The sequence below is a fragment of the Leopardus geoffroyi genome, chromosome B4 (genome assembly GCF_018350155.1).
Source record: "Leopardus geoffroyi isolate Oge1 chromosome B4, O.geoffroyi_Oge1_pat1.0, whole genome shotgun sequence".
Classification (NCBI taxonomy): Eukaryota; Metazoa; Chordata; class Mammalia; order Carnivora; family Felidae; genus Leopardus; species Leopardus geoffroyi.
The window spans coordinates 133362880-133375808 of NC_059341.1; the positions used below are offsets into that span (position 1 = coordinate 133362880).

The 12929-nt window shown below is 53.5% G+C and overlaps 1 protein-coding gene and 1 long non-coding RNA gene across 7 annotated transcripts in view; one reads left to right on the plus strand and one right to left on the minus strand.

Annotated features, from left to right (window-relative positions):
* Positions 1-5626: 5626 nt before the first annotated feature.
* On the minus strand, positions 5627-8870 carry LOC123591497. 2 transcript variants are annotated; one of them, XR_006709383.1, is made up of 4 exons: positions 8695-8870; positions 6940-7117; positions 6579-6591; positions 5627-6339 (listed from the first exon to the last, which is right to left on the minus strand). It is a non-coding gene; the product is annotated as an uncharacterized LOC123591497 (long non-coding RNA). The 2 variants fall into 2 exon arrangements; XR_006709382.1 differs by lacking the exons at positions 6940-7117; positions 8695-8870 and having other exon boundaries at positions 6579-6776.
* TAB1 (TGF-beta activated kinase 1 (MAP3K7) binding protein 1) overlaps positions 8836-12929 on the plus strand; it is a 33307-nt gene continuing 29213 nt past the window's right edge. For 3 of the 5 annotated variants that reach the window (XM_045465876.1, XM_045465877.1, XM_045465878.1), the window contains exon 1: positions 8837-8959. In XM_045465876.1, coding sequence (XP_045321832.1) covers positions 8927-8959 — 33 coding nt within the window. In that variant the 5' untranslated portion in view covers positions 8837-8926. Of the gene's footprint in view, positions 8960-12929 lie in introns of all 5 variants that reach the window. The other 2 variants (XM_045465875.1, XM_045465879.1) reach the window with 1 other exon arrangement.

Genomic DNA, 12929 nt, shown 5'->3' on the forward strand with positions numbered 1-12929 from the left:
TGCCTAGGAAAGACACCTTTTGCCTTCTTTGTCAGCTCTTGGCCATCCTCCAGCAAACTCCCCTTTCCTGGGGCTCCTGAAGCCTAGGGCGGGCAGCGGGGGCCTAGAGGAGCTGAGGGTGGGGTCTGGAGTCCCTGGAAAGAGGAGCTACCATGTGGGGAAACAGGCTTCCTGGCAGATGGCGGGAAGAACCTGCTTCCCTCGGGGGCTCGGAAGCGGGGACCTTCACAGACAGAGCTGAGGGGACAGGAGGCTGGCCACAGCCGGGCCTGGGGATGGCTGGCCCGAAGAGTCCCCTGCACGGATACCCTCTAGAGGTTTGAGCCACGGGAGATAAACTAGAATGGATTTTCATAAGACAGCGTGTCAGCCAGGAGCACAGCCGACCAAGGATGGGGGCTGGAACCACGTCTGGGAAGGATCCCATCCTGGTTCATGCTGCTGGGGTGGAGGGCGGAGCACATCCCAGGAGTCCAGCTCGCACATCTCTGCATCATTAGCTGCCTCCAAGGAGGTTCACGCTGTGTAAGTTCGGCAGGACCGTTGTAACCAAGTTACCCCAAGTTGGGGGGCTTAAACAACAGAAATGTGTTGTCTCGCGGTCCTGGGGGCCAGAAGCCCGAGATTAAGGAGTCAGTGGGGTTGGTTCCTGCTGAGGGAGGACCTGTCCCAGGCTCGTTCTCAGCTCTGGCGGGCTGCTAGCCGTCTTTGGTGTCCCTTGGCTTGTGGGCACATCACCCTTTTCTCTGCCTTGTTCACACGGCATTCTCCCTGTGTGGGTCTCTGTGTCCAAATCGCCCCTTTCCGTGAGGACACCAGTCACATTGGATTGGGGGCCCACCCCACTCCAGTGCAACCTCATTGTAACTAATTGCGTCTACAGCGACCCTCTTTCCAGAGGAGGTCACGTTCCGAGGCACCGGGGGTTGCCGGTGCCTTCCACATATGAATTTGGGGGACACAATTCAATGCACAATTCGATCCAATGCATAACAATACTGTTACGGAATGGGGGGGGGGGCGTCACAAAGATGGCCTCTGAAGCAAAGGAGCTCAACTCCTATCTGTGCGGCCGTGGGCAAGTGACTTTACCTCTCAGGCCTCAGTCTTCACGCCTGCAAAATGGGGACTGTGCGTGACATTGACAGCCGGCTCTAGCTGTTGGTCCTCTGGATCCACTCTGGGGTTTCTGCCAAGGTTGCAGCAATGGGGCTGTCCCCAGCTGGGGCCTGAGTAAAGGGGCGCTACGCTGGCCGGCTCCCACGGGGAGGGGTGCCGGACTCCCCTAACCAATGATTGGATGATTTTCTGACGCTCCTAGGACGGCACTACCTGCCCTCTGAGAATCTTCTCACCCAACCCTCCCGCAGGAGTCAGACCCGCCTTCGCTGGCTCTCCTTCCTTTTCCCCTCCAGGTACCTCCCCCCAAACCCTGTCTTGGAGGACCTGAACTAACCCAGGGGGTGACAGTAACACCCTCCATGAGGGTGGTCAGGAAGCCCTGGCATACGAAGCAATGCGTGGAAAGCGTGGACAGTTGTGTCTTGCTCTGAGTAAACGCGCGATGGTGGTTCACTCGTTCACAAGCGTTTATTCAGCACCTGCTGGGGCTGCAGAGACGAGTAGAACCTAGCCCCTGCCTTCAAAGAGGTCATGGCCTCTTGGAAGAGGTAGGCTAAAAATAGCAAAGAGATCGAGGGCACCGTGTGGGGGATGAGCATTCTGGAAACGATCTCAGAGGAGTAATTCGGGAGAAGCAAAAAGCTGCAAATTCCCCCTTCCGCCACCTGCAATCTGTCCTGCTTTCGGGAGTCGTGGTGATCTGAGTGGAGTGACGGTCCTCAGGTCAGATGGCCTGGTCCCCCAGCTGCCCGGCACCTGGACGCCACCTGGGCGCCACTAAGGTTCACGCGATGCCACTGAACTGCCCCCCACCCCCGCCCCTCGCGTCCTCTGCTCCGGCTCTGGCTCCCCTCACCTCCACTCCGTCACACCAGGCTTTATCTGCAGCACTTTCTTTCTCTACCTGCTCTTTGCTCCCGAAGGGACCTCTGCCTAGCGCCCCCTTCCCTTCAGTGTCACGTGACCACCTCCTCCACTGTCCCCTCTTCCCTGAAGCCCTTCCTGATTCCCTAAGTCAGAAGTAAGCAGCCCTCCTCTGGGTCCCCTGGCCTCATCCTGGCATTCATCACTGCTCTGCCTGGGCTTCTTGTCTGCTTCCCCATGGGACTGGGAGCTGAGAACAGGGACCATGTCTGCATTTTTATTTTTAATTTTTTTATTATGAAAGATCTCAAACATATACCAAAAAAAAGGGGGGGGGAGGGGGAGAGCAGCACCGTGAATCTCCGTATGCCCACCAGCCCAGGTCACACAGATTCTGTCCCCCTGGTCCCAGCTCTCCTTTTTCTCTTTGTTAAAATAAAGCAAATCATTCCCCTCCTCCCCCCCACCCCCCATATACTTCATTGTGCTTCTCCAAGAAATTCAATAAACGGCTTTTCAACTCATAAATGACTGTTTGTTGCAGAGCTATTTGTAAACAGCCCCCAACTGGAAACAGGCTTACTAGCGAACATTCGAAAATGAGAGTGTATCCGGTCCAAGGGCTGTGACGCATCCATTAAGATGATCCGCACAAAGGCCACACCGCCACATGGCAGAATGCTTGTGCCAAGAAAACTCCAGAAAGGCCAACAGCTCGGTGCAAGGTGGTCCCGGTGCTCTCCTTTGGCAGCCGGGGTTCACCTGCCTGGGTTCCCGGGCAGAAGGGAGAAGGTGTGAGCATCAGGGTGGTATGATACCTTCAAAACATTCTTCGGTGTCCTTAAAGCCACCTTTCCAAGCTGCTGTCTGCCAACCAGCGTTTGCCGCGGGGGCTGTCTGTGATGCCGCACAAAGGCTCGATGGAAGCCGCAGGCCCCTCCGGAAGATGGCTGGAGGCCTAGAAAGCAAACCTTATGACAAGGGGCCTCTCTGACCTTCCGTGCCCAGCCCTCTCGGCTCCCAGAAGGGGGCCGATGTGCTTCATGGCTGTTTTGTCTTCTGCTGGCTGGGGTTTGGAAAGGTCACAATGCAGTGGCACGGGGTTATCTGATATCCTGGGCCACGTGTGCGCTTCATGTGCATTGGGACCCGGGTCCCTGCCAGACAGCCCTTCCATCTGGGCTTCGGTGATAGGGCCTGGAGCTCTCTCTGGCCGTCTGAATGGTTCTCAAGGGCTGTAGCTGTGGTATGTTTGTTCCTCTGGCACGTCTTGGATTGAGTGCAAACCCCAGTGTGATGGGGCAAACAGGATCTACACCGCAACAGGGTTCCCAGGCACGCCGTCCCCAGAGGAGAAGGGGGTCTGTCCACAGATCTGTCTCCACGCCCTCCCCTGGGGAGCCCGGGGTCCTGCCAACAGGAAGCATGGACTGTGCTCGTTACTCCCGATGCCATGATGAACTCAGTGCCTTCTTGCTGCCTGGAAAACCAGGCCGGAGGAATTTGGGAAGGAGGATTCACCATTGTGCATTACTGAGGCGGTCAGGTGTGGAAAGAGGCGGTGGGGGGGAGGGAAGCCCCAAGTCATAGTCCCGGCTCCCCCCTCTGAATCACTTGGGGACCTTGGCACAGATGGCCTGTCCCCCAGCTGCCTCACGCACCAAGGTATCTATTAATCTCTGACTCTTCAACCAATTTGCTGTCACACACATTTGCTGAGCAACTTCTTTGGAGCCTGTGAGGAGACCCAGAGCTGAACTGGCATAGTCCCTGTCTCCCGGTGGTGGGCGGGGGGGGGAGGGGGGGGGGTCTCCGCAAACAAGAACTATGATTTTAAGTGATTGAAATGGACCGAAAGAGTAATTCTTGAGATGTGAATTAAAAAAACAAAAACAGGGGCGCCTGGGTGGCTCGGTCAGTTGGGCGTCCAACTTCGGCTCAGGTCACGATCTCACGGTTCGTGGGTTCGAGCCCCACGTCGGGCTCCGTGCTGACAGCTCGGAGCCTGGAGCCTGCTTCGGATTCTGTGTCTCCTTCTCTCTGCACTTCTGCTCTCTCTGTCTCTCTCAGAAACAAGTCAACATTAACAAACTCTGTAAAAATCAACAACAAAACAGTTTCTTGGAAGGGCTTTCATTCGCTAGGAGCCTTGATGATGAGTAGAAGGTCACCGCGTGGTCAAATGTGGAAACAGCAGCCGCCAGATGGACGCAGGGACCACGTGGTCGTCCGGGGGCCTCCAAGCACTTGGCAGGGGCTGAGCTGCGAAGGGTTGGGAGGGTTGCCAGCAAAGGCCTTGGAGCCTACCACCAGGGTGCTTTTATCTACAAGAGCGGAATCCTTCTGACGACAAACGTCTGTGTGTACTACCAGAAGTATTACCAGACCCCACAGGTTACTGGCTGAGTCCCACGAGACTGCTCCCTACTTCGGAATCCTGTCCTAAGTGGTGGGTCCCCAGGCTACCCACACTTCTGCCCAATCTGACTACATATCAGGGGGTCCTAGTGACCCCCCCTCCTCAGGTTCCATGATTTGCTCTAACAGCTCACAGAATTCAGGAAAGTACTTGTTACTTTGCTGATTTATCAAAAAGGATATTACGAAAGGGGCGCCCGGGGGGCTCAGTTGGTTAAGCGTCTGACTTCGGCTTGGGTCATGATCTTGTGTGGTCCATGAGTTCGAGCCCCGCATCGGGCTCTGTGCTGACAGCTCAGAGCCTGGAGCCTGCTTCGGATCTGTCTCTGTCTCTCTCTGTCTCTCTCTCTCTCTGCCCCGCCCCCATTTTCTCTCTCTCCCTCTCTCTCTCTCAAAAATAAATAAACATCAAATGTTTTTAAAAAAGGATATTATAGGGGCGCCTGGGTGGCGCAGTCGGTTGAGCGTCCGACTTCAGCCAGGTCACGATCTCTCGGTCCGTGAGTTCGAGCCCCACGTCGGGCTCTGGGCTGATGGCTCAGAGCCTGGAGCCTGTTTCCGATTCTGTGTCTCCCTCTCTCTCTGCCCCTCCCCCGTTCATGCTCTGTCTCTCTCTGTATCAAAAATAAATAAAAACGTTGAAAAAAAAATTTAAAAAAAAAAAAAAAAAAAAAGGATATTATAAAAAATATAAATGAACAGTCAGATGAATAGGTACATAGGAGGAGATATGGAAGGGTCCAGAGAGTGCTTGGGCCCACAGAGGCTGGGGTGAACCAACCTCCCGGCATGCAGATGCATTCACCAGAAGCTCTCCAAACCCCTTTATTTAGGGTTTTGTGGAGATTCCATTACACAGGCATGATTGATGAACTCGTTGGCCGTTGGTGATTAACTCAATCCCCAGCCTCCTCCCCACTCCCCACCCCAGCAGAAGTGGGGGCGAGAGTGGCTGAAAGTTTCAACCCTCTAATCCCATGATTGGACCCTCTGGCAACCTGTCCCTGCCTGAAGTTATCTAGGGACTTCTAGCCACCAGCCATGTCATAAACTCCAGGATGGCTGAAGGGGCTTTTCGTGAATAACTGAAGATACTCCCATCACTTCTATCACTCAGAAAGTTCCAAAACCCTTGTGGAAGCTAGGAAGGAGACCAAGTATCATAACAAAAGATGCTGCTGGAACCCCTATCACCCAAGGATTTGGAAGCCAAGAACCAGGATGAAGACCGAATGTATATTTCTCATGGTATCACAACATCACAGAGTCACAGGACCTGGATTCAAATCCTAGCATCTATTTGTTGGGTGACTTGCTGAACTGGAGTTTCCTGTTTGACAAAGTAAGGATGATCGTTAATAGCTGGTTGGAGTGAGAAAGAAATACTATGAAAAAGCATCGGGCAAGTGTCTGGCACACAGCAGGTCCTCAGGGTGTGTTTCTCATTGTGGAAAAAAAAAGGGAAAAAAAAGAAATTGTAACTTAAATGTAACAAACATGTAACAAATGTGTAACAAACATGTAACAAACCGGCTGCCACAGGTCCGATCCTTCCACCATCTCATTCAATCCTTGCAGTCATTCGGCCAGGTAGACTGTCACTCCCATTTTACAGAGGATACCGTAAAGGCTCCCGTGGGCTTGTTCAAGGTCACACAGGTGACAGGATATGGGTAGGGATTAGAATGCAGTGGGCTGGGCTCCAATGCCTGAATCTTTCCAGACTCTACCTCAACAGACAAACCACCTGGTCCCTCCCACTTCCCTTTATGGCACAGACTGTTCCTAACGTCCTGGTATCTATGTCTTATCCTTTAGTAACAGAAACTGTAGCTCTGTCCAAAGCCTGCATTTCCTCACCTCCCTTTCAGCCCATGTGGCCATGGGGGTAGGTATAGCCACTGAGATGTAAGAAGCGTCACGGGGAAGGGGCGCCTGGGTGGCGCAGTCGGTTAAGCGTCCGACTTCAGCCAGGTCACGATCTCGCGGTCCGTGAGTTCGAGCCCCGCGTCAGGCTCTGGGCTGACGGCTCAGAGCCTGGAGCCTGTTTCCGATTCTGTGTCTCCCTCTCTCTCTGCCCCTCCCCCGTTCATGCTCTGTCTCTCTCTGTCCCAAAAATAAATAAACATTGAAAAAAAAAATTTAATAAAAAAAAAAGAAGCTTCACGGGGAACTTCTGGAAGTCGCCTAAAAGGGAAGGCTGCTTGTAAGTAAATGTTCAATTTAAAAAAAGAAGAAAGAGGGGCGCCTGGGTGGCCTCAGTCGCCCGTCCGACTCTGCCTCGGGTCGTGATCTCACGGTTGGTGGGTTCGAGCCCCGCGTCAGGCTCTGTGCTGACAGCTCAGAGCCTGGAGCCTGCTTCGGATTCTGTGTCTCCTTCTCTCTCTTTCCCTTCCCCAACTCATACTCTCTCTCTCTCTCTCTTTCAAAAGTAAATAAACATTTAAAAAAAATTTTTTTTTTTAAAGAAGGAGAAAGAGAGAGAAAGAGAAACGCCATCTTCCTCCCTTTCCTCTTTCCTTCCTGCTGGCTGACCTCAGACAAAATCGCTGTAGCTCAAACGGTCATCTTGGGCCACGTGGAGCTATGTTGGTAGAAGATGATATGTCACCATCCCAGTCCTAGATTGCCTCCCGTCCCTTCTTCTGAATCGTCAGCTCTTCTCTGGTAAGCCTTTTCTTCAGCATTTAAATAGGTCCTAGTTTCTCCCAACCTAAAAGAAAACACATTCAATCTGGGTTCTGTTTCTCTTCAAGGGCGTCTGGGGAGCACAACCTAAGGGACTTTCTTCAGTAATCTTCTAACTAGAGCTCTCAAAAGCATGTTACATTGTTACCCATGCGCTCCTCATCCTGGGTTCCAGGCCTGGCCTCTGCTTCCCAACCTCTCTAGGGGCTCCTCTGCTGTTGTCTTTGATGAGGGAGCATAAGGCAAGTTACACCAGGAAGCCAGCCCCCTCCCCCCCAAAGTGGGATATGTGATATTCCTCAGGCATTCCCGGATGCCTAAGACAAAGGAGAGGACAGAAAACAAATGGCTAAATTTGTTTGCCAAGAGTCTGCATCAGTTTACAAATATGCCATTAATAGCCTAATCTTCAGGAGCTCCCTACTATTAATGATAATGCTTTGCTAGAGGGAAAACCAACTTTAGTTTGACAAGAGCTGGGCCTCCAGTAATCTGTAAATTCTCTTTAGCAAATGGAAATCCCTTTAAGAAACTTCTTTTGCCTTTACCTCCCCCACCTCCACAGTACATAAGCAGTCACTTTGCACGACCCCATGCAGCTCTTCCTGCCCACGGGTCCTGTCCCTGTGCTTGAATAAAATCATCTTTTTGCAGTAAAGACGACTTCCAGAATTCTTTCTTGCCTGTCAGCTCTGAACCCAACACCCCAAAACCTCGTCAGTCTTCTCTAGTCCTCTTGTTCTCAGGACTGATTTGACTTATTTTCTTGCAGGTCTTAAAAGCACCTAAACTCAACATGCCCAAACTGAACTCAAGGTCATTCAGTCCTTCTCCCCCCACCCCAAGATTTTCTAGCTGTTCTTTCCAGAAATCTGGGTGAATCTTTGACAAATCTCTTTCTATCATCAACCGCAACCAATCCACAAATCAAGCCCTGACAATTTCGTCTCCTAAATAAAATCCATCCACTTGGCAGGGGCAGCTGACTCAAACCACCATCATCTCTTGCCTGGAGCTAGCACAACATTCCCTTAATTGGTCTTCACTCCAATACCCCCATAACATCTGTTTTGTACACAGTAGTCAAAGGGATCTTTCTACCAATGGGATCATGTCTGTGGCTCGCTCAGAAGTCAACAACTTTCCTTTGTCCTCCGCATGAATAGGCCAACTCCTGCCCAGGGCTGGGCAAGGTCAGAACCTACCCCAGGGCCCTTCATCTCACTCCCCCTCCATCTCTGTTCCAGCCACAGAGAGACCTTGTGTGACACGCATGCTTCCTTGAACCCACACTCACATGCTCCCTTTTCTCCTGCCTTGTGCGCTAGCTGTCCCCTCTGCTTGACCCGCCCTACGCTCCTATGCCACATCCATAAACTTCTCTTCCTAGCATTTAGCCCGGCTCGAAATAATTTATGTACGCAAACGATGTCCTCCCCAACTGAAAGGTGAGCTTTCTGAGGGTGTCTTGCTTGCTGCTTTATCTCTATTGGGCCAGGCATGGTCACCCAACGAATATTTATCGAGTGAATGAATAATTCACCGGACCCCACGCCCAATGAGTGCATGAAGAACCCAAATCTGGTGTCTTAGGAGCCCCACCTGAAAAGCATCCTGGAGAAAATGCGCAAATAAAATTGGCGAGACGCAATCACGTAGGGAAGGAGGCCTTCCCTTTTTTCCTCCCAGGACAGAAAAAGGGGAAGACAGCTCACGGCCCCATCCCGCTTTGGCCGTGGGGTGGCGCTGTGAGCATGCCCCCTTCAGGCCGCTCTAGCCGCCCTTCTCGCCTGCTCTGCTGGGAGGCGGGCTCACCCGCGGGGGTCCCTCCAAGATGGCGGCGCAGAGGAGGAGCCTGCTGCAGAGTGTGAGGAACGACCCGCTCTCCGGGCTAGGGGTTGGGACCCCAGGGGGCGGCCCGTCGGGTGCAGGCGCGGCTCCCTCCCCGCCGCTGGGCAGCCTCCCTCTCCCTGACGAGGTGTAGCCGCTGCCCTCCCCCCCCGACTCGGGGCCGGCTCCCCCCCCCCCCCACCTCCTCATTCCCGAGGCCGGCGGCGCGTGCGGCCCCGCGTAGCCCGCGCGTGCGCGCTGCCTCCAGGCGGTCAGGGGCTGGGATTCGCGATCGCAGCGACCCCGAGCGTCAGGGGCGCGTCGAGGGTGGGGAGCGTCCCGGGGCCGGAAGGGAACGTGGCGCGCGGTGGCGGAGATGGTCGGGGCCCGGCGAGCCCACCCCGGGCGCTGAGCAGCCGTGCGGTAATAACAGTTACAGCAGCAGCAGCAGCCCGTGGTGTACCGCTCATCACCCTCCAGGTTTTCCGCCAGTTGCTTCACGTTATAAGCTGCATTTTCATCACAGCCCTGGGAGGTGGGTACTCTTATTCCCGTTTGACAGATGAGGAAACGGAGGCACAGATGGGGACAAACGGTGGTCGTTTGTCCAAGGCCACACAGCCAGTAAGTGGCAGAGTCAGGGTTAACATCAGACTGCCTGATTCCAGAAACGGGGTTAACCTCCAGGTGGTACCGGAGGAATGACTCGAGTGGCAGCCTGGGTCCTGGTCCTGGCTCTAATTGGTCATGCCTCGGTTTCCTTAACTGTAAGGTGAAAGCAGGCAGTGGGGAGGATGGTCCCGAGACTCACCCTTACCCCCAGTCTGGACCTTCGTGGATTTGTCGCTGGTGTCTTACAGCCCCTGCGTCCTCCTGACACGTGTACATGGATGCATACACATCTTGGCATCATGAGCCCAATCGGACCTGCCACCGTAGGGTGCTGGTCCCCTGGGTCCACCCCAGATGTGGCAAACTGTGGTACTTGCCCTGCGGATTTGCCTGCCTCCTGTGCTTGTGATCCACAGTGAATAGTATCACCAGCTCTTTCCACCACTAGGTGCCAGGCATTCAGTAAATATTTGTAAGATAGTAAAGCATTTGTAGCCCTGTCCAGTGCTTGGCCTTGGCCTTACAGCAGCCGTTGGCCCTGCCCTTGAGGGACTTAAAGCATAAGAATTGGGGAAGGGTGACCTTCAGTGCTGTATACTAAGGACGGGCTTTGTGTAGATGGGCTTTGAAACCGCTCTTCTGGGACAGCAATTCCCAGGGCTCCCCTGTGGGGATTTCTCTCTCCCCCTCCACACCTTTGGCTGCGCCTTTCTTTTACCGGCGCTCTGCAGGTCAGCCTTGTCATTGAGTTAAGTGGGCCTGGCCCTCTGCTCTGGAAGCTCCCAGAGGGCAGGGCCCCTGTATAAATTTCCCTGTTGTAAAAATTCCAGACATCTGGGCTGGACCGTGGCGAATGTTGGAAGCCGTAACTGCTCTGGAGGGACTCGGCTTGCTGAGGAGAGTGCCTTCCAGCTTCCCCCTCTTCTAGGCGTGATGGAGCCCAGGGGACTCAGGTTAGACAGAAGCCAGGCTTTGCCGGCTCCGGTAGCGGAGTCTTTGGAAGATGGATGATCAGCTTTGAGCACATATCCTCGTGATGAAAGGCCAGGGGGTGGCAGTGATGTCCACACGAGAGCCCTCCCATCCTAATGGTGATCAAGACATCCCTGTTCACAGGGCGTCTGAGTGTCCGGGCAGTGTGTGTGGCTCGCTGACCGGCTCTCCGCTGTCCTGTGGTAAGATCGGCTCAGATACCGTCATTGAGCAGATGGCTGGGAGGGCGACCACACGAGGTCGGGTAGCTGTCACCCAAGGATACCCTCACGGGTATCCAGATGGCAGAGGTCCCCAGGCAGCGTGGTCCCTTAAAAGGTCTTTTGAACAGAAGAGCTTTTGAAGGTAGCTTGGCGTGTTCAGAGGAACTTGGGTCCTTCACGGCCTAACAAAAAGCACAGGTTTCGAATGGACTCGGACAAGTCACTTAACATCCCTGAACCTTGGTTCCCAGCCGAGGGGACTCCCAGGAGTGTTGTTAGAATTAAATGAGCTCACACGTTACAGTCCCTAGCCTAGCGTAGGTCACAGTCCAGCCATGAAGTGCCACCTTAAGTTCTGAACACTCAAGTGTCACTGAGCTCTTACTCTGTGGCAGGCACTGTGTGGGTATGGGGGACACTTCCCTCGTGAAGCCTGTGTTCTGATAAGGGAGACCGTAACAACGAATAAATACAGATTACGATATAATAATATCTGTAGCGTCAGGTGGTGCTTCATAGAAGGGCAGAGGGGCCATTTTAGACAGACTATTTGGATGAGACCTCCCACCATTTGATGGGATGCAGTAGGGGATTTGGGAGGGGTATTCCTGCCTGAGGGAAGAGGGATGCAGAGGCTTGTGTGTTTGGGGAGCACCACGGAGGCCAGCGTGGCTGGAGTAGAGCGTGTTGGGGGAGTGGTAGTAACCAAGGGCCAAGGGGCCTTGTGGACCCTGGTGTGGACTTCTTTAGGCTCTATTCTAAGTGTACTATGAAACTCGATGGTGTTTTTTTTTGGTTTTGATGTTTGTTTCTTTGTTTTGAGAGAGGGAGAGAGAGCAGGTAGGGGAGGGGCAGAGAGAGAATTCCAAGCAGGCTCCGCACTGTCAGCACAGAGCCGGACGCGGGGCTTGCACGAACGAACCAGGAGCTCATGACCTGAACCAAAATCAAGAGTCGGACGCCTAACCCACTGAGCCACCCAGGCGCCCCGAAACTTGGCAGTGTTTAGGAGGAGCACGCGATCTGGTTTGTGGTTGGAGGAAGAGCCTGTGTCAAAACAGGTTTGAGTGGAGAGAGCGTGGAAGCTTGGGCGTCCAGGCAGGAGCGACGGCAGAGGAGTGGGGAGAAGTAGCAGGTTCTGGCTGTGTTTTGGAGGACGAGTGGGTGTGATTTGCTGCTGGATCCGATGTGGGGTGCGTGACAGAGGGAGAAGAGGGAAGAAGGACTACAGGATTTCACTTGGCACAACAGCGGTGCCCTTCACCGAGATGGGGGACCCTGGAGCGCCTTTGGGGCTGGGAGAATCAAGAGTGTGGTTTCTGCCTGTGCTTTGCTGTACTTAGTCATAAAATGAAAATCGACTTGAAATTAATTTTTTTTTCACTTAGAAACATCACTCGAGCGACCACATCCATGAGGTCACAGGTGCTGGCTAAATATTTTCTCTAACATCCATAACAAATACGCACCCATTAAAATAAAAACATCCGTGGGGCGCCTGGGTGGCGCAGTCGGTTAAGCGTCCGACTTCAGCCAGGTCACGATCTCGCGGTCCGTGAGTTCGAGCCCCGCGTCAGGCTCTGGGCTGACGGCTCAGAGCCTGGAGCCTGTTTCCGATTCTGTGTCTCCCTCTCTCTCTGCCCCTCCCCCGTTCATGTTCTGTCTCTCTCTGTCCCAAAAATAAATAAACGTTGAAAAAAAAATTTTTTTTTAAAAAAATAAAAACATCCGTTAGGCCATCACCCACAGCCGTCCCCTCCGCCGTCAGAATGTGGCCCAGCTGCTGCTGCACACAGTAACTGCCCCACAATTATTAGCGGCCCCTTTAAGCATGTATTAGGACTAAATTTGTGATGAAAACATAGAGGGCCTTTGATGAAAAGCCTGCTGAAAGGGGGGGGGGGTGGGCAGGGGTCGAGCTGGTCCCAGAGAAATGGGGAAGGAAAAGGGGGTCATTCAGAAAGAGAGATGGCAGGAGGCACCGGGTATTTTCAGCTTTTGGGAGAGAACAGCTGCCCCCCCCCCCCCCCCCAGCCATCTTCCTGGGGGCATTATTCTCTCATTCTGAGCTTCCTTTTTGCCTCCAAGGAATCTGGGTGCTTTCACCACAAAAACACTCGGCCTTTTCATACCATAATTTGATATTCAAGCTGTGGCCTGAAGTTGGAACCGTGCTTTATCCACTTCTGCTGCCCAGGA